General features: G+C 34.7%; 1 protein-coding gene across 1 annotated transcript; it reads left to right on the top strand.

The window, feature by feature from the left end:
• Positions 1 to 674: 674 nt before the first annotated feature.
• LOC136028034 (elongation factor 1-beta) lies at positions 675 to 25030 on the top strand. Its single transcript, XM_065705620.1, has 4 exons — positions 675 to 878; positions 16248 to 16443; positions 21813 to 22005; positions 24829 to 25030. Exons 1-4 carry the CDS (start codon positions 799 to 801, stop codon positions 24981 to 24983), a joined length of 624 nt encoding a protein of 207 aa, XP_065561692.1. The 5' UTR covers positions 675 to 798; the 3' UTR covers positions 24984 to 25030.
• Positions 25031 to 26532: the final 1502 nt, after the last annotated feature.

Raw genomic sequence — 26532 nt, 5'->3', positions numbered from 1 at the left:
AAAAAGGCTGGGTTGCTGTTCCCCTTCCTTTGAGACGCACCTGACTGTTAAAATAAAGATAGAAAGCTGAATCTGCTTCCTCTTATATGTATTACGGCTGTAATTGTTTAAATCTTGTTAAATCCTCCAAACCACCTCTAATTTAAATGCTATAAGGTATTTCGAAAGCATTGTTTGTTTTTTTATACAGAGTTCTTAGCTTCCAGTTCTTTGCCTTTTCAATAGCGTAAAATAAAAGCTGTTCCACTATTGTGACACACACTTGGCTGAAAAGTATGATAATGTGATTACTGAGCTTCATCGAGTGCAACAATAGGTATCACGAGAACATAAACTCGGCGGAAAGTGAATACTACGGTTTATTGTGTACTCAGAGGTTAAAAAACCAGAAAAGAATGCTTTTGTTCTTACAGAGTTTTGAGGGTTGTTGCTTATGTCACGTTTTCCTCTAGTTTACGTCTGTCTTTGTCTAGTACATGCCATTGGAGTTCTAAAGGGTCTTAGTAGGTTCTTCTGTTTATTCAAGTTTGAGCTATACATGAGCTGGGATGCTAAGAGCAGATTTGTAGCTCCTCCCTAATAAAAAAAATCGCCATAAGCCGGCTACATGCCGCCGTTTTCCTTAGAAATCAGCCATTCGGCACCGATAAGAATACCGGTACGGTGTCGGGATCCACTTCCATGCCATCTGATTTGCTTTTTTCTCATAGACACCTTCATTTTTAAAGGACTGTTGGATTTTCATCTTCATCATATTTATCTCGTATCCTCTGTTTTCTGCTGTAAAAAAAGATCAAAATGGCCAATATTGACCTAAAAGCCGAAAAGGGACAGGAACAACTAAACGAGCTTTTGGCCAACAAGAGTTACCTTCAAGGGTAGGCCATTAAAACTTACGGTAAAATTCTAGTTAATTGACTTCTTGTTATCTCGGGAAGGGTTTAGGTTAGGACAATGAAACTTTCAGGGATGAATCTACAGACTAAAGTGTGTCTCAGGAAGGTATTTTGAAGTAACTACCTCCACTCCTTCTCCCTCTAAAGGGCCCTGACCTTTGATGACATTTAAAATATGAGTGTTATAAAAGTGAAATCTTGCAAAATATATCTTCTGCTTAACTGAAGTACAACAAAATTGTTTTCAGCTTCATAACTTTACTCAATTCCATTTTATAAGGTTTTAAAGATATTCAAATACATTTCCTAAATTTTGAAAAAAAAAACATTGATATGGCTCAAAATTCTACTCAAATAACAGGAATTGCATTTTCAGAACTAAAGCCAGAGAAAAAGTATCTAGTAGGCCTAACTGAAAATTCAGGTAAAATGTTGTCTTGTCAAAATTTCAATAGGTATAGACCTGTCATGTAGGCAAATTTCAGGGCCCTCTAGAGGGAGAAGGAGTGGAGGTGGGTAATTTAAAATACCTTCCCAGGACATACTTTAGCCTGTAGACCCATCCCTGAAAGTTTCATTTTCCTAACCTAAACCCTTTTCAAGATAGCAAGAAGTCAATTAACTAGAATTTTACCCATTGACCAAATATTGCTTTGCCAAAGTTTCAATAAATAGCCTATAGACCTGTCAAGCATACACATTTCTAACTTGAAAATCAAAAGAGGGTTAACATGAAAGTTTGGTAACACCTTCCAAGACTATTCTAGACCCTGGATTTGTCACTAAAACCTTGGGTACACCTTCCCAGACTATATTTTAGACCCTGGATTTGTCACTGAAATTTCCATTCTCCCTAGTCTAACCCTTTCCAAGATGGCAAAAAGTAGCCAAACTAGAATTTTACTGGTCAATGTTCCTATTACCTGAACAATTGTTTTGGGTCCTGAAACTATTGTTAATAGGCTAGATGCATTTTGACTTTTTGAACATCTTTTCTCTCTTGCAAACTCACCATTATAGAGTTATTCTGGCCCAAATATCCTGTATTTACACATATAGAATTGCAATCATTTCTGTTTTTGTTGATCAGATAGGCTATTTGAAATCATGAATCTGTAATAGTTTAGAAAAAAATTTGGCTATGTATTTGGACATCAGGGGGTGAGGGAAAAGCATAGCATATATTAAATACATAAACTAACCATTACTGTATTTAATATATGCTATGCTTTACCCCCTCCCCCCTAATGTGCAAATATATAATAACTTCATAACAGGGAGTTTGCAGCAATTTTGCAAGAGAAAAAAGATGTTCAAAAAGTCAAAATGCATCTATTAACAATAGTTTCATGACCCAAAACAATTGTTTGGGTAATAGGAACATTGACCCAATATTTTACCTTAATTTTCATCTACCAGATTCTTTTTCTCTGGTTTTAGTTCTTAAAATACAGTTTCTGTTCTTTGAGTAGAATTATAAGCCATATCAATGGATTTTTTAGTTATGGAAATATATTTACAGATTGGTAAATATCTTGCAGTTCATATAGCCTAATTGACTTACCAATAAAGTGAACATACCACTTGATGCCTATTTTATGTTCTTTACAAAAAAAGTAATCACTTCTATTACAAATTCAATTTTAAGCACTTTTTGAGCTCTTGAAATGGCTAAAATATGGGGTATAAAATGCTTAGAACATTGGTCTCAAACTTACTGTTCATTATAAATCCATTTTTTTAATGTTATATAATCCACAAGGACTAATTTTCCATGATTAAGTTAGATAAAAAAATTTTATGGTTTTAGTCATTTTCAATGAAATAATACTATGTTTTCTCAGTGCCAAAATTATTTATAGTTAGGTTGGGTTAGTTAGGTTAGGTCAAAAAGTGCTTAAATTTGAATTTGCAATATAAGCAATTATTATATTCATAAAGACCATTAAGAAAGGCAACAGCTGGAATTTTCATTGTATTGGTAAGTCAATTATGTGAACTGCAAAACATTTATCTACAGATCTTCAAAACTTCACAAATTAGGATTGAGCAAAGTTGTGAAGCTGAAAACAGTTTTCTAGTACATTATCTTAGCAGAAGATTTGTTCTGCAAGGTTTAATTTATACATCACCAAATCTTAAGTAGAGGTGGGTATAGGTGGTTACTTCAAAATACCTTCCCAGGATATAGTCTGCAAAACCATCCATGATAGTTTCATTTTCCTAACCTAACCCCTTTCCAAGATAGAGAAAAGTAGCAAAACTAGAATTTTACTGAAGTATGTCCTGGGAAGGTATTTTGAAGTAGCCTACTGACCTCCACTCCTTCTCCCTCTATAGGGCAGTGACCTTTGATGGCCTTTAAAATTATTTATGCTATGGAGATAGACCCTTGTAAATAGAACTTCTGCTTAAATGAAGTAGCCCACATGAATTTTTTGTTTTGAGCTTCACAACTTCGCTCAATCCCAATTTATGAGGTTTCAAAGATCTGCAAATACATTTTCTAAATAAATAAAAATTAACATTGATATGCCTTAAAAATTCTACTCAAATTAAAGATATTATATTTTCAGAACTAAAACCAGAAAAAGAAGAAACTGGTAACTGAGAATTAAGGTAAACTGTAGCTTTGTCAAAAATTCAATAGGTAGGCTAGAGACCTGTCAAGTTGGCAAATTTTTGAGACTTAGAAATCAGAATATGGTTAAGATAGAAACTAGGTAATACCACCTCAGGGTATGTTCTTACCCTGAATTTGCTACTGAAAGCTTATTTCCTTAACCGAACCCCTTTCCAATATAGCTAAAAGTAGCTGAACTAGAATTATACAGACCAGGGGAAAATTCTAGTTTAGCCTAATGTTCATACTAACATTTTGACCACCCTGTGACATACTCTCACATATACTAAATGTCAGTCTGTCTAGTTTGACATAAATCCTAATTACCTAATCCTTTGAGGGTAGCACAGTACTATCTCAAAACTGATTTTGAGATACTGACAAATGTCAAACTGAGATAAAACCAGTTTTGAGATACTGATTGGTTTGAAAACTACTTTGAGATACTGAAAATTTTGAGAACATTTGGATCAAAATTTAAAGATAAATTTACATGGTAAAATGTTCTGAATTGCCCCCTCCCCTGCTAGCCCTCCTCTAACTAAAACATTCTTGAAATTCTAGTTAAAAGAATTATGTATTTCTAAAGTACTTAGAGATAGAAAAATAAAAATACAAGAGTTGAATTTAAAGGATAAACTATGCTAAGAAACTTGTTTTGAATAGCACTTAGTTCTATGACTATCTACCTTAGTTCTACCCTAGGATAGATTCACCTGTCATTTCACTTGTTGATAGACTTTTATATCAACAAGCTTATGCCAGATTTCTTCTCTCTAAGACTATCTGTTTTGGCTTTATGTTTAGTTAGCCATGGCTTCATAGCAACTTCATTTTAATTAATTTTTATATAATGCCAAAAAGGGCTTATGCTGGATTTGTCTCACTCAGACTATGTGTCTTGGCTTTATCTCCAATTAGCCATGGCTTGATGACAACTGCTAATGACAACCATGGCTAATTGGAGATAAAGCCAAGACAGATAGTCTGAGTGAGAGGCAAATCTGGCTTAAGCCCTTTTTAGGACAGTATAAAATTTGTCCTAATATAGTATATATAACAAATAAAATACAGTGGGTCACTACAGAGAGGCAGAGCTTGGGATTGTGGTGACCCTATCAATATTTACAACATAAATAAACTAGTTGAAGATCCAATACCCAAGTTTATGGCCCACCACCAAAAAGCAATATGACCAAATAATTATCACAATAACAAAACAATCAAATAAACATGCATGGAGAATGACATCATGAGCAATCAGAGACAACTAATTAAAATATATATATATATATATATATATATATATATATATATATATATATATATATATATATATATATATATAGTGAAAAGCTTTTATGAAAAAATTTGAAAATTATATGATTTACTATCATCATATACAGCATGAAATTTTCTCCATGTGCTTGTTACCATGCTCCTTGGTGAAAATCTTGATTGCTCTGTTATAAATCAAGAGGAAATATGCTGGTCTTTATGAAGAGTGTCATAATGATGAAGTTTGCCCTTACCCCCAAGAATATCAGTGGGTTGAAACTGAGAACATTTGATGGTCATACCTAATGTTAAACAGTACTGAAAAAAGATTACATAGACAAGAAATAGGAAGGATATGCATTAACAAATGAAGAGTTTCTGTCATTGTCTTACCAGGGTACAATGAAGATGATGGTGTATGCTTATGTAAAATCCTTAGAGCCTGGTTTTGCACAATTTGTAATGCTTTAAGGTGGATTTCAAATGTTGCCAGATAAACAATAGGATAATATGATAAATGGGAATGAACTAAAGAAAAATATAACAATCTTAATATTTCATAAGGGAAAAAATGTTGCAACCTATACATGACTCAAACTCCTTGTGCTGCTTTAATTTGAAGACAACCAAGATGACCTTTAAACAAAAGATTATAATCAATCTCCACACCAAGGTACCATATCAAACTTACTCTTTGAATGCTTATATTTAGGCCTTCAACACTCACCTTATCAAATTCAATAGGCTCTTTATAAATGCGGCTGTAAACCATGAATTTCGTATTAGCTATGTTTAGTGACAATCAATTAGCATGTAACCACTGAATCAATACTGTTAAAACTCCCTTAATCTTTTACTTCAAATCACCTGTGGACTTGCAAGTAATAGTTGAACCTGTATGATCAGCAAACAAAATGTTGAGGCTCCCCCTGTCAGAAGGGTTGCAAAAATCATTAATATAAATCAGGAATAGCAATGGACCAAGTATGGACCCCTGTGGAACACCAACCTTTTCTGATTGATGACAAGGCATAGACAAGGAATCATTAATTTGCATTACCTGATACCAACCATGTAAATATGATTTCACAAAATTCAGGGCTGGGCCTCTAATATCACAATTACCTAACTGTACAGTAATATTTCATGACAAATTGTGTTGAAAACTTTTTCTAAGTCCAAGAACAGCATTGCAGGAAGAAGCTCTTTATCTAAACATTCATGAATATACTGCAGCATAGCAAGACTGCATGATGGGTAGAATATTCTTTCCAAAAACCAAACTGAAATTTACTTAAAAATTGCCAAGATTCCAAGAACTTGTGCACTCTATTGTAAAAACACCTTTCAATTACGTTAGAAAAACCAGATAATATGGATATTGGTCTGTAATTAGTAGAGCTCACAGAACCCCCCCCCCCTTTATGCAACAAAATTATCTTAGCATTTAAGTCAAAGCTCCATCAAGTCCTTGAGAATCATCCTTCTTCATTAATACACATATATTCAACAGTTCACATTCCATTACAGGAGTCAAAAATATTGATAAATCTGATGAAATTGGTAAACACTTTATAATTCTATCATTACTATTAGAAGTTCCTTTCTGCAATTTTTCAGTCACAACCTCTCCAATTGAAGCAAAGTGATCATCAAGGCAATCTGCCATATGAACATCACCTTTTATAATTTGTCCTGCTAAATTATGTATCTCTATAGGACTCTTTGAAGGCAGGTATTGACCAAGACAAGAATTAATTAGTTGCCAAGTCTTCTTAGGCAAACTTTAAGCCTCAGAATAATATCTATTCTTACCTCCACAAATTATTTTAGTTAGACAATTCTTATACTTCTTAAATTAGATTTTATTTTATTCAGATGGGTCCACCAAAAATAACTTAAACAACTCATTTTTAACCCAGATAGATTTGAGAAGACCTTGTATTATCCACATTTGCTTCAGGACATTATATTTTTTTTCTACAAATTTAGCCATGGGGTAACTATCATCAAGAGCCAGGCAGAACTTTTCTAAAAAAGTTTTTTTTAACAACATCCACATGATTGTAAGTTAGAAGATTAGACTAATCATAAGAAGATAGAATAGTCCGAGTTTGCTAAATTTGATTTATTAACTATTTGTCATGTAGTTTCAATAAACTTAGATGACTGTACTGCGTAATTTACATCAGCTAAAATAAAAAAAAATGGTCAGAAAAATCAGTCAACACCACATTTGATGTTATAACTGATCTTATAAAAAAATGTTGTCAATTAATTTTGCTGAAGAAGCAGTCACATGACTGGGAATATTGCACACAGTGAAAATATCTTGAAAACAAAAGGGAAAGGAAATTAGATGTAGGTGTATCATTTTTGTATTCCATTAGGTCAGTATTAAAGTCATCCATTAGGATCACCTCATGACCAGCCAATGACCCTACTAACTTTTCAAAAATTACTAGGTATTCATTAACAGATGACAAAGTTGGCCTATACACAACACACACTTGTGCAGTTTGTAGCCCTAATTTAAATTCAATTGCAATAATTTCACAAAGCATTTCTGTGCTAAGTTGCTCTATATCAGAAAGCTACCTTAATGAAATATCCTCTTTAATAAAAAATCCCAAACCCCCTTTACTCTTAGTCGACCAATTTTTTGCTGTAAAAACGTAATTTGGAACTTCTGATGTTTGGTAGAGTCATTTCATTTAAAAGAGATTTGCAAACACCAGGAATACTGACAGATTTTAAGAGGAGTAAAGTAATTATTTCATTCATACTATTCAGAAAACCTTGGGTGTTCACAAATCCAATTCTCACATCATTCAGGATTAGTGTATCATGCAAACATGAATAACAAGCTGATGGAAAATTGTTTACAAGTGCATTATCATTTTCATTATCAGAAATACTGAAAGGTTCACAAAATTAAGCAGATTCACCTCAAAAGACATCAATCCGTCATTCCCTGGCATGCCCAAATGATTGTCAATCATATAAACATACTATCATTGCATTCTGCCCTGGGCAGCTCAACTGCAAAACCCAGAATATTGGATCTCCAGTTTACTGAGTACAAATAATAACTAAAAAGCACATATGATCTTTGAACTGATGTTTTTAAAAATAAACCAAAATACAATAGTGAAACAAAAAAGAAAATAAGCCTGGTAAGAAACATAGTTAAATGTTGGGTAATCTTAAAAGAAAAAAAAGAAAAAACATCAGCAGCCTGCACAATGATAATTAGATTAGTCACTGTCATCAGTGTCCAACCACTGTTCATTTGATGCACTGCAATACTCTAACTTAAGAACAGTGCCAATTTGCCTTAGTTGTACATAGCTATATTTTTTTGAGTCCTTTAAAGCCTTAGCTTTGGCAAGCAGCATTTAGGGTGGGTGGTAAATCAGTGCAAATACGCAGTGCTGAACCTTTTAGTTTACCCACTGATTTCATGATAGCAAGAATGTCCAACTCCTTGCTGCAAGAGAAGAGAACAGGCTGTTAACAAGGTTTTTTGGCATTCCTGTGGACAGAAACATCACTTTGTTTTTGCTTGACTCTGAATGATCTAGTAATCTGAATATTGTCTTTAATCTTCAGAGAACTTCTGAATAAATCCTGAAGATGTTGCTCAAGGGTTTTGCAGTTTCTTTTTTTTTCTTAAATTATGCTGACAAGGTTAAGCTTATGATCCTTAACTTGTAGTTCCAGTAATCATTGCTGCTCCTGATGTTCAATCCTCGAGTTGAGTTCAGAGATTAGTTTGTCCTTTTCTGAGAGCTTTCAATTTAGCAACTGAATTTCAGACTTCATTTCAGTGAATTGTGCAGATAACTGACCTTTAATTTCTGATTGCAACACAGAAATGGCCACAAGCCAAGCTTCAAGCCTCAAAGACAAGTCCTTATGGGCTTTCACCAGAGTGATCTGGGTGACTGACATTATCCTTTACTGTAATAACATGATAATAACCATCAAGGTTAAATCACATTAAATGAACATAAGCCCCACTTGCTTGGCTATTGCTCATGCTTATTTCACTCAAAAACTGGTCAAACAAATTAATGGATTAGATCCTTCTTGAATGAATGCTTCTTCTTCTTTTCAGCAGATGGGCTTTTCAGTCAATACTATTTAGCCCTTTTCCTTTTGGCTCACTCTGTGGGATCAACAGAGCTATGGAGCTGGTTTGTCTTATATGATTTGTATCTGCTCATATTTCTTGAAGTATATCTTTTGATACCAGTAGTTGAATTATAAGATAATATATATTGAGCTCTGTGCTCTGCAAGAAAGTATGGTCAGCAAGACTCTTGGCTGTTAGTGGAATTTTGTGGTGTTTGAAGCCTTCTAACGTTTTACATCGCAGGCTATACTGTGCAGATGTCAGCATATTACATTCAAATAGGCAATGATCTATTGTTTCATTCTTAAGATTACATGACCTGCAAAGTGGGGACGAGGGAACTTCGCCACTTGAATTAGGGATCTGATATGAAAATGCCTGAAAATTTTGCCCATTTTAACCTGACCAAATTCTATGATAAATCTTGGAAAGGTGCTTACTTGGGAAAGGTGATAGGGTAGGATTCTTATTGTTTAGCAGTACATCTGTAAGTCTCCAGCGGTAAATATCTCTAATGAGGATTGGTCTCCCACTTGGCTGGTCAATATTTAAAGCATTTTTTGCTATTTCATCTGCCTTATGGTTACCTATTATACCCAAGTGGCTTGGAATATACTGGATATGAGTTAAAATACCTTTTGAAGCAAATTATCAATAATCCTAAGACAAAGAAATATGTCAATATCCATCTTATATTGAGGAGCTGAAGAAAGAAGCTCAAGGCTTGACAAAGAGTCAGAATATATCATAATATTTTTAATATTAACATTCATATATTCATTAACCATGAGGAAATTTAATGCCATGATTATGGCATTTAGCTTGGCAGACATTACAGATGAATTATCGTGTAATCTCTCTCCTAAAGCAATATAGGTTGGGAAGAATGCTCCGCTTGCCACTTCCTCATTCATTTTGGACCCATGTACAAAAGTTTGGATATGGTTTTTATAAGCAACATTATTTAGCTCGACAAATTTTTTCTGAATAAAAGAAATGGGGGTAAGTTCTTTGGTCCACTTTGAGAATTCAGTCTTTATTATGGGGATTGACCAACTCCAAGGGGGGGGGGGGTTTGGGGGAATGTGGGTGCAATAGATTTTACTGGCACTGGGAACTTCTTTTGGATATTTGCATATTCATTTGCAACGCCTCTAAACATAGATGGATTTCTTAGCCAGTTATGCAGGGTATGAGAATCATTGGCTTCAATTTTTGTAAGGTAATTAATTAGTAGAGATCTTCTTCTTGCGTTTATTGGTGATAATCCACTCTCACTAAGCAGAAACTTAGTTTTTGTTGGTTTCCTAAGACCAAATATAAGACGAATTATATCATTTTGCGTCGTTTCGATTTTTTGCATGTGGGTCTTAGCACAAGCACCATAAACTATGAGGCCGTAATCAATATGGGGTCTTGTATATGATTTATAAAATTGGAGTAGTGTTTTCTCAATACAGCCCCAAGGTATGGCTAGTAGCCTTTTAATTATTCTTATTTTTCTATAGCACTTTTTTATTGTGTTTGTGATGTGGAGGTGGAAGTTTTGTTTTTGGTCAAGTATGAGCCCTAGATAATTAATTTGATTGTCCTCTGGGATAAGTATTCCATTTAATGTTAGCCTTGCATTAGAATGATTTCACTTATGGTGGAATTGGATAATTTTTGACTTTGTGGGTGCAGTAGGTAAAATGGACTTTTGAGAAAACTTTTCAAATTGGAAAAGTGCATTTTGCAACTTTGAATGCGCAATCTCGAAGGTATTGCCAGTTGCTCATAATACCAGATCATCAGCATACTGTAGATTGGTATGTGGGAGGTTCATGCCCCAGAGAAATAGTGAAAATAGGAGGCAGCTTAGGACTGCACCCTGTGGAAGGCCTTTGGTTATTGAAGTTTTGGGTGAAGAGGCTGAACCTACACAAACAATGAAACTTCGGTTTTCTATGAAGGATTTTATGAAGGATACGAGTTTGGGGGGTAGTCCAAGGTTTGTAAGTTTAACTAAGAGAATCTGGTGGTCAACATTATCATATGCTCCTTCAAAATCTAGGAATGCAGCAGTTAGAACATTATTTTTTGATAGGGATTCATTTATTGCATTTGTTAACACTATGAAACCATCTGTTGATGAGTGGTGTTTCCTGAAGCCAGTTTGAGTATGAGGCTTCTCAACAAACCATAGCAGCCGATGGTAAATCATTTTCTCCATTAATTTTCCCAGCACTGGGGTAATCATTATAGGTCTATATGACTCAGGGTCATGTTCAGGTTTATTTTTCTTTAAAATTGGTATGAGAGATGAACATTTCCAGTTGTTAGGGAATGTGGATGTAGCCCATGCATGGTTATAGCAATTTAGGAGCTCCTGTTTGTACAAAGGGGTAAGATTCTTTATCCATATAGGGTGTATATTATCAGAGCTACTTGTAGCATTGGCCTTGATATGCTGTATTGCATTATTCAATTCATGTATTGAGAAGGGATGGTTTATATACTCTGAACCTGGTCGGGGCTGGTAAATAGGATTTGTCAAGATTTGAGTAGTGAAATTTTTGTTTTTGATGTTAGCTTTTTTGAGAAAAGGGAGGCAAATAATTTTGTCTTATCAGTGTCATTATCATAGTAGGAATTCTCATGTATTAGTTCATACATAAGAGGGTTGGGGGATGTTTTTTTCCCACCAATTTTGCTTATAAGTCTATGTATGCTTGGCTCAGATGTTTCTCTGGAAAGATAATTTGCAAAATTATTCCAATAATTATATTTAGCATTAATTATTGTTCTCTTGAGGTTAGCCTCTGCTTGTAATTTACTTAGATATGTGGCAGGGGATGGTTTTTTTTAGGTATGCTCTCCTAGTTGCATTTTTTATTCTCCACATAATTTGGCAATCTTTTGTCCACCATGCTTTACGGGTGTGTTTAGGGATAGTTTTTCTTGGTGACGTTTTGGGGATAGCTTGATTAGCTGCATTTGTTAATATTGATGTCATAGCTTCAGCATACGTGTCAGCAGTTACAACAGAGGTATGAGAATTCTGGGTTAAACTTAGGATTTCTTCATTAAGCTTATTTCTAAACATGGTCCAATTTGCTTTGGTGTTGACATATTTAGGGATATGTGGGAGAATTTTGGCTGGTTCATTTAAAGAGGATACTATTGCAAAATGGTCAGTGCATAGATTTTCAATTTTCTTAATATAAATTTTATTTAGTATATTTATTGAAACAAATTGTAGGTCGATAGTTGAGAATTTGCCACTTTTGGGGTTAAAATATGTATTTAGATTAGGAGGGGTAGCAATTGCTAAATCGGCATTATTTGAAATCAATCTTTCAATAAGCTTACCAGCTTTGTTTGCTGGCTTATCCCCCCACAGAAGGCTGTGGGCATTAAAATCCCCGCAGATGATTATGTTTTTTAGCATATTAGAATTAGTAATATAGGTGGAAAAGTCCATGGCATCTGTAGTCTGGCCATTAGGGTTATAAAGACTTAATATGTATGTTTTTGTATTATTTATCCAGACATTGATACCAATAACATCAACATCAGTTGAAAAATCTGGGAAATTACTACCGCGAAATTTAATATTATTATTTAGAATTATAGCTACGCCACCTCCTTTTCTCTGTAAAGACCTATCCTTTCTCAGGATAGTATATCCTGGAAACTTTGTTTGTTGGTTATTAGTCAAATGGGTTTCTTGAAGGCAAGCAATATCAATGGAATTATTATTCATAAAAGATAAAAATTCATTTAACTTATTTTCTGAAAGTGATCTTATATTCCACTGAAGTATTGAAATATGCTGCTTTGTTGTTTTAATTTTCATTTTGCTGTGTGTCAATGTTTAGCTTTGCTAGGAGCAGAGCAAGATCTTTTTTTTGCTTGGATATGCATGTGATTGGGTAGGTACAATTTTGCCAATTCGCTTATGATTTTTGCTTTTTGTGGTTGTTTTAGGTTCATTGACTGTACTGCATTAGAATTTAGTATAAATAGGCACATGTTAGGTGTTAATTCATTTGGATTTTCATCTGGCTTTTTGTTGATAATTTGATTAATTCCCGTTAATACTTCTGATTCATTTCTACTTGGGAGAGGTGGCCATTCTGATCTTCTATCATTACTTGCAGAGGCTAGAAGGTTTGTCCAGGGTGAATCTCTCTTATAGGAATGTGAGCTTGGTTGTTTTGAGGAAGGAATCTTATTGGGGATGCTTGATGTTTTTGGTAGAATGGTTGGCCTGTGGGTGAGAGGGTTGGGTGGTTTCATAAAGTTTTTGGTCAGGTGTGATTGAGCTGCATTTGCTTCCATTGCTGCAAAAGGGTAAGGTATGTTTTTTTCTGTTGCTATTTGGAGTGTTAGTGCTCGTTTTTTATATACAGGACATAAAGTTTTATTAGTAAAATCGTGGGGACCATTGCAATTGATACATTTTGGCTGATTGTTTTTACAATTTGTCATTCCAGTGGGGTGGGAGTTTTTACAAGAATTGCATTCATGTAATGTTTCACTGCATGTGTTTTTTGGGTGTCCTAGTTTTAAACATTTTTGGCATTGGATAGGTTTTGGCTTGTAGGGCTTGTGGGGTTTCCTTTGTCCAAAGAGGAATATCTGATCCAAGTTATTATTTTCTTGTCTTAGTATGAATAAGAAAGACTTGCTTAACTTTTGGCCATTGGCATCTGGTTTACCCAATTGGGTTACATCAGCTACTAAGATTGGGTTACCAGTTCTGTCAGAGAGCCCTTCTTTTAGATCCTGAATGGGAATTTCTGGAGGGATGTTATACACTAGTATTTTAGTTGGGTTTTGGTTTGGGGTCCAGAGAACAGATTTTATTGGTATGTTAAGAAGAGATTTTGAATTGTGTAATATATCTGCTGATTTAGAATCTTGAAGGGCTTTTAGCAGATCCATCACGGTTAATGTTTAATGAAAACATTGATTTTAACACTTTGAAGATTGCAACCCTCAAGAGAGCTATCTTTTTTATTTCAAAGGGGGTATTTGGAGTGATTTTGAAGTAAATTCCAAGGTTTTGTGAGGGGGATGTTGGATCATGAGGAGGGGTATTATTTTTGATTAGGGAAATTTTTTTCCTTTTTTTGGAGTTTCTTGATAGGACCTCTTGAAATTCATTTTCATTATCATCTTGTATTGTGACATACGCCCGACTTCCACCATTGTATTATTCAATGACCCCTTATGTGAGCTTTGAGAAAGTTGACTTGACCAGCCAAGGGGTTGAATGTTTTCGGTGGTACTTGGGGTAGGGTCCGGGGGGATTTTTGGGGGGGGGTGTTCTATGCATTGCCTATTGGAATAAGCTTTAATACAATCAAAAAGAAGAAGAAAAAGAAATTTATATTATAAAACCAGACTGTCTGCACTAAAGGGAGGACTTCACCATCCACTAAAAAACAGTACAGTGTTGTCCAGAAGATGGTTTGGTGTAAGATTGGTTCAATTGACTGCTGATAAATCTAGGTAAATATCACAAGAAATTTTATTATAAATTTCTTAAAGCGTTGCTGTTGCGGTAGCCTAAAAAACTCAAATTTAGAATGCTAAATTGGTATGTACTCAATTTCACTAGTTGCGCAATACAATTTGATTCAGAGTTAAATTCAGTTTATGTCCTCACAGTTAAAGGACCAAATCAATACTGATTTGTGACACATAGTATCTTGTAATTAACCTTGGAGAGATCTTAGGTCTCATAGAAGATTATAATGCAAGAGATATTAACTGGATTTAGAATATATATCTTTAAGCTCCCCCAAGTAGAAAATTAAGGTCTACTTTGATCCTAACATTCCTTCAACCTTTAAACTTGATATCCAAGTCATTTCCAAGACATTGTTGACAATTTGAAAACTCAGATGTACAGGTGCCCATACTGTTTCCAGACTATACCCCTGGGAAACTGGAAATCTGGGCTTAGTGAATGATCCCTAAGACCTATTCTGCTAAAACATGTCTTAGGATATTGGCTAATTTGCATAATATAAATTGTCCTTGGACTGTTGGGGTTCTTGATCAAGTGATATGCTTACTAGATTTTTTAACATTTCTGAACAAATTACTCAAAACTCCGTTGAAATATCAGGGTATTTAGTGGGTTTGGATAGCAGAAAAGGACTGAAAAGGGAGACTGGTTGCCCCCAAATAATTCTTGTCCCTTAAGAGGGACATTTGAACTTTTCCAAGTTTTTGTAACCTGTATTTTTAGAGAAGTGGCTTGGGAAAGAAGTTTGTTGGTCCTTTGCCAAGCCTGTTTTATGGGGGGCTAATATTTGTTTTCTATTTTCCCTTCTTCATTTGGATCACTGCAGACCAAGGAATTAAAGATAAAAGTTTTGGGCAAATTAGAAGAAGTTTTTGGGGTCCTTTTTAAGGGGGAGAGCTATTTGCTGTAATTTTGCAATTTTTACATAGATCAGGAACAAAAGATTGACCTAGAAAACAATCTCTGAAAGTTTCAAGCAACAAGCTCTCCTTTTCCATTATAAAATCTATGTTGAAAAAATTGAAAATTTATGTTATTTATTGCCCTATGGGCTGTGGAGGTGATGTCAGCTCCAAAGAAATTTAAATTGCATTTAACATCTTTTTTTTAATAGGCTATTGCAAAATTTTCATGAAATATCTACAGAGGGTGGGTAGCAAAAAAGAGTGTAGAAGGGGTTGGTTTTCCTTCAATCACTTTTGACTCTTAAAAGGGACTTTAGAACTTCCGTTTTATTTTCAAAAGAGTCCCCCCCAAGCTGTGGTCATCCATTTTGCGTGAATTGCTCTGATTAAAAGGAAGAACGATGCAACATTGAAGGCTTATGGGCTTTTACTTAAGCAGCACTAGCATGCTGCCTCTGATAGATCCATATGCTACCCACTATCAATATCCCCAGATATTTTGAAATGAACATAGGCTCTGATATCTGGGCTATTTTCTGAAATAAGCTTATTGACATGTCAGACAGAGATATCTTTGCTACAATTGATCCAAATAATTTGGTAAAATTGGAAAGTGATAGTCTAAAATGCAATTCTGAGTCTTAACTACATTTTTATAAAAAATGCTCAATCAGCTCCTTCTAATTTTGAATTTGTATATTGGATATTTTCAAATCATAATTTGTCCATCTTGTGCTATTGAAGTTTTTGACAACCATCAATTCTTTCATCTTTGTTATTAAGTTATTTGAAATGGTCAGGAGATTTTGGAGCAATCGTAGAGGTATGTAACTATTATGGCCAAAACTATGTTACATCCAACAGCTGAAACTAATTATATTTTTAGATATGAACCATCCCAAGAGGATGTTGCTGCCTTCAATCAGCTAAATAAAGCCCCGTCTGACAAATTTCCTTACTTGCTTCGATGGTACAAGCACATTAGTTCTTTTTCCGATGCAGAAAAGAAAGGATTTCCCGGTATTCCAACTTCTGCATCCAAAGAAGAAGATGATGATGTTGATCTTTTTGGATCAGATGAGGTAATTCACTGATTTTAGTTTTCTTGCATTTTTATTGATTAACCAAGATTTATAATGCTTGGCTGCTCCTTTCCATGGGTTTTCTCTCAAAAAGATGATTCAATTTAGCATGTGCTTTTTTTCTTTCTTTATGTTTGCTTTTGTTTTTAATAATAGCCCAAGTATAAAAAGGAATAAAATTGTACCTCCTTCCAGTAGTTTGTCTACATTTTAGATTTAATTTTTCATATTGACTACAAGAGTCATTTAGATTTTAAAACTAAATTCAAGGAACGTCAATGTTATCACCAAAATGCAGACTGGGGAAGGGGAGGACTAATTTTACTATTTTCTCCATGAAGATGCAAAAAGGCTATTTTTCAATGCAAATACCAAAAAGGATAATTTTTGCAAGATTTCTCCCCTCCAAAAAGGAGGGGAGAAATCTTGAAAAGGAATAATGGCCCTCCTTCTCTTGATTCATGTCACTGAGGAGAGCATTTTATTCTTGATTATATGAACTTAGGTTGTTGTGAAGTATTTATTAATAAGAAATTATAAAACTATTACTGGGCAACATTTTACCTTACCATGGTAAAGGTAAAGGTAAAGGATACGGCATTAGACTTTACAGTCCCTACCGGCGGTGCTGATCTCCGTTTCTTGGCCCTTCAGCCAGGAAGTGCAATGGGGGGTTGGGGGCCAGCCATCCTGTGCTTTCACACACCCTTCCTGTTTACCTTCCCCAGATTTCTCCAGGTACCCATTTAGAGCTGGGTCGACTCTGGCTAAGCTTACAGAGTCACGCCACTGACCCCCGTCCCAACTGAAGAATTGGGTACACTGGGATTCGAACCCGCGTCCTCTCAGACAAAGGATCCCGAATCCAGCGCACCTTACCATGCACCTGTATTAAATTACAAAACAAATTAGTGGAGTGTTAATACCCCCTCAAAATGTAATCCCCCCTCTCCCCAAAAATGGGCAAAATTTCACAGCTTGCAGTCCTTCCACTGGGGGCATTTTTTGGGGGGAGGGGTGTCAAAATGACTATATAAAATTTTTGAATGGATGGCTTTGGAGAAAAAAGGGGTGTTGAAGAAGGACCAGTTGCCCTCCAATATTTTTGGTCATCTTTTTTGGGGGAGGGGGGTCAAAATGGCTATATAAAAATTTTGAACGGATGGCTTTGGAGAAAAAAGGGGTGTTGAAGAAGGACTAGTTGCCCTCCAATATTTTTGGTCATCTAAATACAGCAATAGAACTTAAGATTTCTGATCAAATGAGTCCTCTCTTGATCTTCTAGGACCACAGATTTTATATGATTGCTTCTGGGAAAAATATGCAAAAAAAAGCCAAAAAAAAACGCACATCCATGATTGTTCTTCTGAAAAAAAAGCAAGATTCCATATTTTTCAAATTTACAGATTCGTTTCCAAGCTTATATTCCATTCTCTTTGTATGTATCTCTAATCAAATGACTCAGGTATAGCTTTCAATTTTATTAAAGCACAAGTGTTTGGCTAGAACTTTGTGTTGCTTGTAATCTCTGTTCATCAAAATGCATTTTTAATGTAGCTTTTTTTTTTTAATTAGTATATTATAGTCACATATGTTGGATGCTTTAATAGTGGCACTATTGTAGGAGTAATTATTGCATCACCAGTATTTGTTGCAATAGGAGGTATCAGGACTGTTAAGACAATGTGGAGTAGAAGGGAAAATTTTTGTTTCCTATCTGAAATCAGTTTTGAGACCCACTCTTGACCAGCAGCCCTGGGAATAGTATTAGTTCTGGTAGGAGTAAGCTACACGGAACAGTTGTAATACAACTGGACCCTTTTAAAGCTTACGTTTTATTAATGTAAGTCATGTGCTCTATGTAAACCAAATTTCCATTTTGTTATTTATTAATAGAACAAACTTCTAGTGAGCAAAATTAATATGTTTAAGATCATTCTCTGAACAATTCCTCAATGGCCAGAAGCCAAATTAGGTGCAACATCAGTAAACATATGCAATACTTTGGGGAAGGTATCATTCACTCCCTAAACATAACAGTAATATCTGCATAACTTTGATATTAAAGATGCATAACATTACCTTAAATTACATTGTCCAGTGAAAAGGAAAAAATCCTGTAGTCACTGGTTAGTGATGATGGGGAGCGATTGATTAAATTGCATCCCACTCTGTCTTCTGTGGTTTAATGGACCAACTCTCGTCGACAGCAATCTTAAGAGCGTAAACGGAGGGAGCAATTACAGCCAGAAAATTGTTGCAATGGGCAAGCACTATTAAAGAAGTAGTGGTTGAAGACTCTTGTATCTGCCCTCTTGCAGGATAACTTCTTACTATGTACCCTTGTCCTGGAGTATTCATCAAACTGAAATAGATTTTGACAGGAGGAGATTGCATTCAAAAGCTTTTAAGTCATAATGACATTCCCTCTTCAATGCCTGTGATGGGAGCTTCAGCTTATTCACTCAAGATGGACAGCCAAGATTCTTGCATCCATCAACAGCTTTTGTTGCCTGTCTTAGGACATTTTCTATTTTTTCCTGATCACCCCTGTTCAGAGGTGTTGCAACACACATACCAAATTCTATAAATGGTCGCACAAGACCTTTGTAAGGTTTGGTCATAACTTACTTTGAAGGATCTGCTGCGTACAGTACGCTTGATTATTCCAAGGGTCTGCTTTAATAACTTCTGTTTGTGCATGTTTGTTAAGTTTTAGTTCCTCGTCAGCAATAATTCTCAAATCTCTCCCCTCTGCCAAACAGTCAATCAATTGTCTTAAACCATCCGCTCCTATCATATGTAGTGCCACCTTGTGTTTTATCTTCCAAAGTGCATTGACTTGCACTTCTGAATGTTAAATTCATTTTTTCACTCACGGGCCCATAGTGAAATCAAATTCAGATCTTCTTGTATAGAAGCTCTTATAACTGATGACTGCAGAGCCAATAAGCTTTGAATCATCAGCATACAGGCTCATATTATTTTTTACAGCTTCTGAAGCATCCTTAATAAAAACATTGAATAATGTTGGGCCTTGGATTGTTCCCTGAATTGTTGCCTATTGTCTCCAAATATCTTAACTCTGCTTTCTTCCTGAAAGGAACTGCATCACCCATTCTGTAACCTCCAGATTGATACCAATAGCTATTAGTTTTCTTCAGCAAGTGATGACAGAAGTAATGGGGCCATAGTAAATTTGATGAGTATATCAACTACTTCTAGATCCCTAGCAACCGACAGGTGTTATTGATTTTCTTGAAGACGTTGATATTATTGATTAAACACACCTGTTGGTTATGTAATTGTTTACTTATGCCAATGCTTTCGAGATTTCTTTGGTTGTTATATAATAGTCGATAGTTTACCTGTGCGAATTTATTGAGGATGATGCAACTTTGCATGTCAACGACATTTGTTTTGATAGAGTTTATGGGGCACTAGTCAATTGGGGAACCTCTGGTTGTAACTGAGGATGATGTAATTTCGCGTGACATCAACACTTGTTCTGATTTGAAAGACATTCCTAATATGTCATCAAAGGTTTTGGCCGCTGTAGGAATCGAACATAAGACCAGAGATTCATGACTATATAGACACGAATAGCCTTCAAAGCTATTGGGTCTCGGGGTCCCTTTTTCTGCCCTTCAAATGAATGGAATACAAATTGACCAAAGCTTTAAAACTTTGTTAAAACGGACTAAGTACTTTTTAATTATGGCTATTTGCTAGTTGCTACCCTTGGCAATTGGGTAATTTATTGTTCTTGGTCCTGATGCTGCTTGCGTCATGTCTGGTGTGATATTCTTATAATATTTACATATACTTTCTTTAAGATTACTTTCTTGAATTTTAGACTATGCTCTCAAAACCCCCTCACTTTAGAAATACTCTGACTTCATTTTGAGTAGGATTATGCAGTTGGTTGTTTATCAGAGCTTCGAAGTTTAATTTTAGGCCCATATGTTTTCTGATGACGTGAGATGCAGTAGGAGCTGAGAAATTTTTAAGCAATCCAAAAGTTTTACCTTTGAAAGTTATTATCCAAGATAATAATTGTATAAAGATAAAAAAAAGAAATTATAAGGCATGCTAATTTGATGACCCTGTATTAGTCAGTGGTCAAAGCCACTGCTGAGTACAAAACTCTTGTTTGGTATCCTGTAACTAGCTCTGACCATTCAAGCATCATCAAATTCCAAAGATCTACTACTACGAGGATTCTATTTCTCTGTTGGTTTAACAGTATAGACAGACTTTTAGTTGCATCTAATTCAATCTTAGAATAATATAACTGATCTGATTAAAAGGCATGTACTTTTTGTGGATACTAATATGTCGTTTTTGTTGTTGTATTTTTTGATTACCTATTGCTCATCAACCCGACATCATGATATAAAATGAACCCACAGAACAAAAAATTGAACTCACTGCCTTCAACTGTTGGTGATGTTGGTAGACCTGTATACTTTAAGAGCTAATTAGTAGAGTCACCATTTTATATATCACCATTTTATAATGTGATGCACTGTAGTGGTTGCTGTTAATTTCTTCGTGTTTTATGTTAATGTGTACTGTTTTGAGACAATCTTTTAAGACCATTAATAATAAACGGATTCCAACTGAGGTTATGGTGGAGTCAGGGGGCTTAAAAGAGCAGAAATCACCATAGGCATTTCTATCTCATCAAATCTTTCGAAGTCTGGTGGTATATACATTTATTATATAGTTGCATTTAGGATGTTCATGTATTCAATTATTATTTCTTGCTAATTAGGTTGAGGATTCATTCTTTTGGCTTGGCTTTATAAATTATTTGTTTCCCGTTATTTTTTATAATTTTTCGATACGAGTCGTAATTTTGTGAATTTTGTTTGCAAGTCATTTTCTCTTATAAACGTGATTGACTAAAACATGGGTTTTTCTTTCTAAGGCAAGTAGAATTGTGATGGAAGGGAGGTTGAGTGTAAGGCCTTCATTTAATTGTACGACAAAGTGAACCCATGCATTTATAATTTTTTATACTATGCATTTATAATTTGATACTAGTTTTGGTTTTAGTTAAAAAAGTACTATCTTCTTTTTTACTTTCTTTTCACTATTAACTCCTATTAAAGGAGTTCCAAATTGGTATTATGAAGGTTTATAAAGGAATAACTGTTATTTTTTTTCCCTACAGCTTAGTATACATAATTCTGAGATACTTTTAACTTAAGAAATTACATGTAATGTGCGGAAATTCTGAAGAAAATAGTTGGAACCTGTTGCTATGATTTATAAGCCCTACTGTAGATTAACATTAGATTTCGTTTAACGTCTATATTGCCTGGATTATTCAAGAGCATTAGTTGATTTACAAAACTTTTTAGGAAGATGAAGAAGCTGAAAAAATCAAGGCAGAAAGGATGAAGGCCTATAGTGATAAGAAGTCAAAGAAACCTGCAATTGTTGCCAAATCCTCTGTCATTTTGGATATAAAGCCATGGGACGACGAAACGGATATGGCAGAAATGGAGAAACTAGTTCGAAGTGTACAAATGGATGGTCTTGTCTGGGGTGCAGGTAAGTTCCCAGGCCATGATATCAGTAATACCAGCTTAGATAACTTCGGAGACCACACTGCCTTTCCATGACGAAAGTAAAACAGTTCAAAATAGGGATGATACCTTTTTATTGACAGTGAATAAATATAAAATTATTTAACTGGATATTTGATGGATAAAGGATGGATTTAATATGGATATAACTGGACTGATGATGAACACTGTATATGTGTTCGAAATATCCAGTTAAATAATTTTATATCTATTCACTGTCAATAAAAAGGTATCATCCCTATCTTGAACTGTTTTACTTTCGTAATACCAGCTTATAGTGGGTCTGTGACACATTTGCGACAAGCCAGCTCTGAAACTGATTTGTAAGACAGAATCATTATTTAGAATCTCCATAGTTCTTTCTCAATTTATTTGATATGTCTCCCGATAATCTCTAGACTTTTTTGGAGCACTTCCTGATTTTTTGTAACAAAGAATCCTGCTGAATTCATGATATATTACACACAGGAAAAAGCATATGGCTTTTTCTTAGCTTGATCTAGGAAAGAACAGAGCTCAGCAGGGTCGGATTTAAAGCTTAGACGCTCCTAGGCCCAAGCGTTTTTGCAAGGTTTTCGGGGAAGTCCTTTAAAATTCGGGGATTGTTGGAGTACTGAAAAGAACGCAACTGATAGCCAAAAGTAATGAAAGAGAGAGGTGATACCAAACTCTCAGCTGCCATTCTTGGGAGAAATCGCAAGAATACGAATATGCCCACTAGACCCGGGTCTAGTGGGCTTATTGGTATATCCAGGCCTGGACTCCAGGGAATTAAGCAGGAGGGCTGCTCAAATATGACATAATATCCAATCATCATATATATGAAGACCAGTTTTTGTCTAAAATATGTTTATTTTAAATATTATAATTAGTTCATTACAAAAGGCACTTGTAAAAAATTGTTTGCTTTTAAATGAGTACTTCAACAGCTCTGCGATGTTCCAGTGCCCTGCTAGCTGTAAAGGAGAAAAAAAAGAGAACACATTAGAGCTACCCATTCGAAAAAATGATATTTCTTGTTTCTCAAGTCAGGGGGGGGTGCCAGTTTCCTGTACAGGGTTTTTGGCAATGGCAATACCAGTGATGTATGTTTTGTTTCGATCCGACGCCATTTTTGAATGGGTTTCAGGTTATTTTTGAAATTTACATAAATCTATTTTCGCAACAAACTTACTATTAAGACTAATTGAGATAATAATTATCATTCGTGTATCAGCTAGAAATGACAATTTTTTTTTTCATTAGCCAGTTTGTTTTTAAAACATGTTTCTTTTTTTACTATGGGTCGTGGTTAGTTCTTTACTAATTGCAGATGTTGTTGCCACCTTGATAATTGATAGTATAGATAGGACAGATTGAGGCTCTAGTGAACCAAGTATAATGAAGGGCTAAAGATGGTCAATTATTTATTAGACACAATCATGTCGTGGAACATAAATGACTGCATTCCAAAATAAGAATTCCTAATTTTAGAAAATAAGTTTAGATGAAAATAGTTCCTTAAGAATTTCAGATCATGTTTAAATAATATTTTCTGGAAATAAAGAAAAAACATTGTAAAATAAGAAAGGCTTTTTATGAATTTATTTTCAAACGCTGCCAAATAAAAGTTCTCCAAAGAAAAGGAGAACATTATTAAAACTTGGAATAGCTGAATCCAAGTTCAAAAGTAACAGAAGTTTCTATGAATAGATAAATGAAATCCTAAACGAATATCTGCTACCAGCACAAGGATAACAGACACTGATATGGACGAATAAATAAGACTAGCAGAAATTAAATGAATAGATAAGTTAATATTAAAGAAATAGAAATAGACCACAAATAAGACTAGGTTTACCCCCTCCCCCACCTCCTGAACCTGGATAGCCTTTGATTTACTCTGTTACTTGGAGTTGAATAGATTTTGGGTTCTATAGGGGCTTTTGACACTTTTTCTTCAAAAAAGGTTTTTTCTTCATTAAAATGGGTTGTGTTTCTTAGTGCTTGTTATTGAATTTTGCTTATTTTCTTTAAATTTATCCTCATAAGCATGGCCATCGTTATTTTAAGAGGTACTTGGCAACTAACTTGTATAGGTTTAATTATCCTGACTGCTCCAAGACGTACACAAACCTACGCGGAAATACTCAGATGTGTGTGTTCGTGTGTAATTTTTTATTTATGTGTGTGCGTGAGAGTGTGTGTATTTGTGTATACCTATCTCAGACTCTCTGTGTCCGTGTTTTGTGTGTGTTTGTTGTTTCCGTGTGTTTGTTTGTGTCTGTCCGTGTGTCTTTGTGTGCGTGTGTTTGTCTATCTGCCTGTGTGTGTTAGTAAATTTGTTTCAATGTTACTATATAATTTAATAATTCTCAAGGCTCCAAGATGATTATCGAAAATTTCTTGTCTATAGCTTGAAAAATTTAGCTGGTTATTCATTGCACACCTAGATGGACTTTTAAATATGTAGCTACAATATTAATTATTGTTGCTTTCCCTCAAACTTGCATTTGTAGTTTATAATTAGTTAAATAAGAAAAAACACTAATATTTGTCGGAAATATTTTTTGTTTCCAGTTAATTGCGTATATCAATTAAGTGTTAAAGGAAGCCTAAGGAGTTTTTCAGCTCTAATTTTATTCTAGGTGAAATTATTTTGTTTAGTTTGACTTCTTATATGTGGTAATGTATGATCCCTTAAAATTTTTCTAACAGTAGAACGAATAGCCGACCTTTCCCAAGATTCAGCTTCTTCCTTCTGATTCGACTACTATCACTTTTAATTTCATTTTCTTTTATTTTCTAGCTAAACTTATTCCCCTTGCATATGGAATTAAGAAGCTATCAATCATGTGTGTTGTAGAAGATGATAAAGTATCCATTGACGAACTTCAAGAAAAAATTTCTGAATTTGAAGACTTTGTCCAGTCTGTGGATATTGCCGCTTTCAACAAAGTTTAATTCTTAATTAATTACTTGTGAGAAGGGAATAAATCAGGGCAATTGAATTTCCTTTTTTACAATTTTGTTAGACTTGATTGTCACTAAATGTGATTTGGCGTAGCAATATGATTATTGCATTAAGCTGACAATTAACCGCCGTTTTTACGGAATTTATTATGCGATCGAACTTGAATTTACAGTATTTTCATAGTATGCTTGCAAAATGGCATATTCTTGTTTCTTTTGAAAGAAAAGAAACTTTGACAGATTGTAAATGAAAATCTGAACTGGATATTGTTGACTTCCCACATACGAATTTCAGTGGGATTCTGTAAGGTAGCAGAGTGACTCGTGAACTGGTAAAAAATTGTACCCTTTATTTAAACGCTACTTTTTTCCGGGTTTCGTGGCACCTAGTTTCCTGTATACCACTAGTTATTTCCCCCTGTTTAATCTAAAGGTCCTAGCATTTTATTAACTTTCCCTTGAAGGATTCCTTCCAAGGGATACCACTCAGAGATTGCCTTTCAGAAAGAAAGCCGTTTTCTATCGCTCTTGTTAGCCATTTCCTGCTACAGGTAAATAAGGTATGCAGTGTGCTAGTGTTTTTTTATCAACGTAGTTAAAGGTAATTAGTAATCATTTAGCTGTAGTTTTTGTATATATCAGACCTTCAAATTAAGCTTGGAATACATCGAGAGAATTTAATTCGGTACAGTCTTTTGCATTTTGACACCTGTAATTTTGTTGCTTAAGAAGTAAAAGAAATCAAATAGGAAAATTCGACGATTTTGTAGGGTAGGCTAAAACTTGAGAAAAATTATAATCTGTATCTTTCAATCCCGTGACATGAGATTCAGTTTATTGGCTCTGTTATTTTACTACCAGTCCTTTAATTAGATTAATTTAAAAAACTTCCAAAAGACAAGTTTTTCAAAGAAAAATAAAGAGCTACATTAAGCCAAGAATGAGTAAAAATAAAGTCAAATAATCTTTCAAGTATAAAACTACCACAAATCAGTAATTCTCCAGACGAGAACACAATTTGCGCTTTACTGAAAAAAAAACAACAAATAAATGATCATAGATTGTCGGTTTAATTGACATTTGTTCAGTGAGGATTTGACAATTTTTTTTTATGAAAGCAAGAAACATGAAAACATTTCAAATGTATTTTGTTTTCAGTAAAACGCAAATTATGGCATAATTGCCGGACCGTTCTACCGTGCTGAACAAAATAACTGTCTCAAAATTTTGACTGGAAAGCTTAGTTGCTCTCAAATCGCTTTTGACTATTACAAGGGGACTAGCCGTTTCAATTTGCAATCGAATAAGATCTTTTCGAATTTTCTACTACAACAAATGGCCATCTCGAAATTTTTATCGGATGCATTTTGGAAAAGTACTAGGTGAGTGTGTGTGTGTGTGGGGGATCCACCCTTTGATTACTCCGAATCTCACAAACTGCACTATAACTTCTGATTAGCAACTCAATGAGCTCCCTCCAAAGTTTATACGATCACCCTTTCTATATATGCCTTATGTGAGTCGGGAGCACAACTTACAA

Source organism: Artemia franciscana, chromosome 1 (genome assembly GCF_032884065.1).
Source record: "Artemia franciscana chromosome 1, ASM3288406v1, whole genome shotgun sequence".
Classification (NCBI taxonomy): Eukaryota; Metazoa; Arthropoda; class Branchiopoda; order Anostraca; family Artemiidae; genus Artemia; species Artemia franciscana.
Note: the sequence above shows the minus strand (reverse complement) of the source record. Positions and strands in the feature narration are given on the sequence as shown.

Coding starts and splice junctions, on each gene's coding strand:
- LOC136028034 (XM_065705620.1), top strand. CDS start 799: ATGGCCAATATTGACCTAAAAGCCGAAAAGGGACAGGAACAACTAAAC. Junction 879..16,247: donor AACAAGAGTTACCTTCAAGG/GTAGGCCATTAA, acceptor TTATATTTTTAG/ATATGAACCATCCCAAGAGG. Junction 16,444..21,812: donor ATCTTTTTGGATCAGATGAG/GTAATTCACTGA, acceptor AAAACTTTTTAG/GAAGATGAAGAAGCTGAAAA.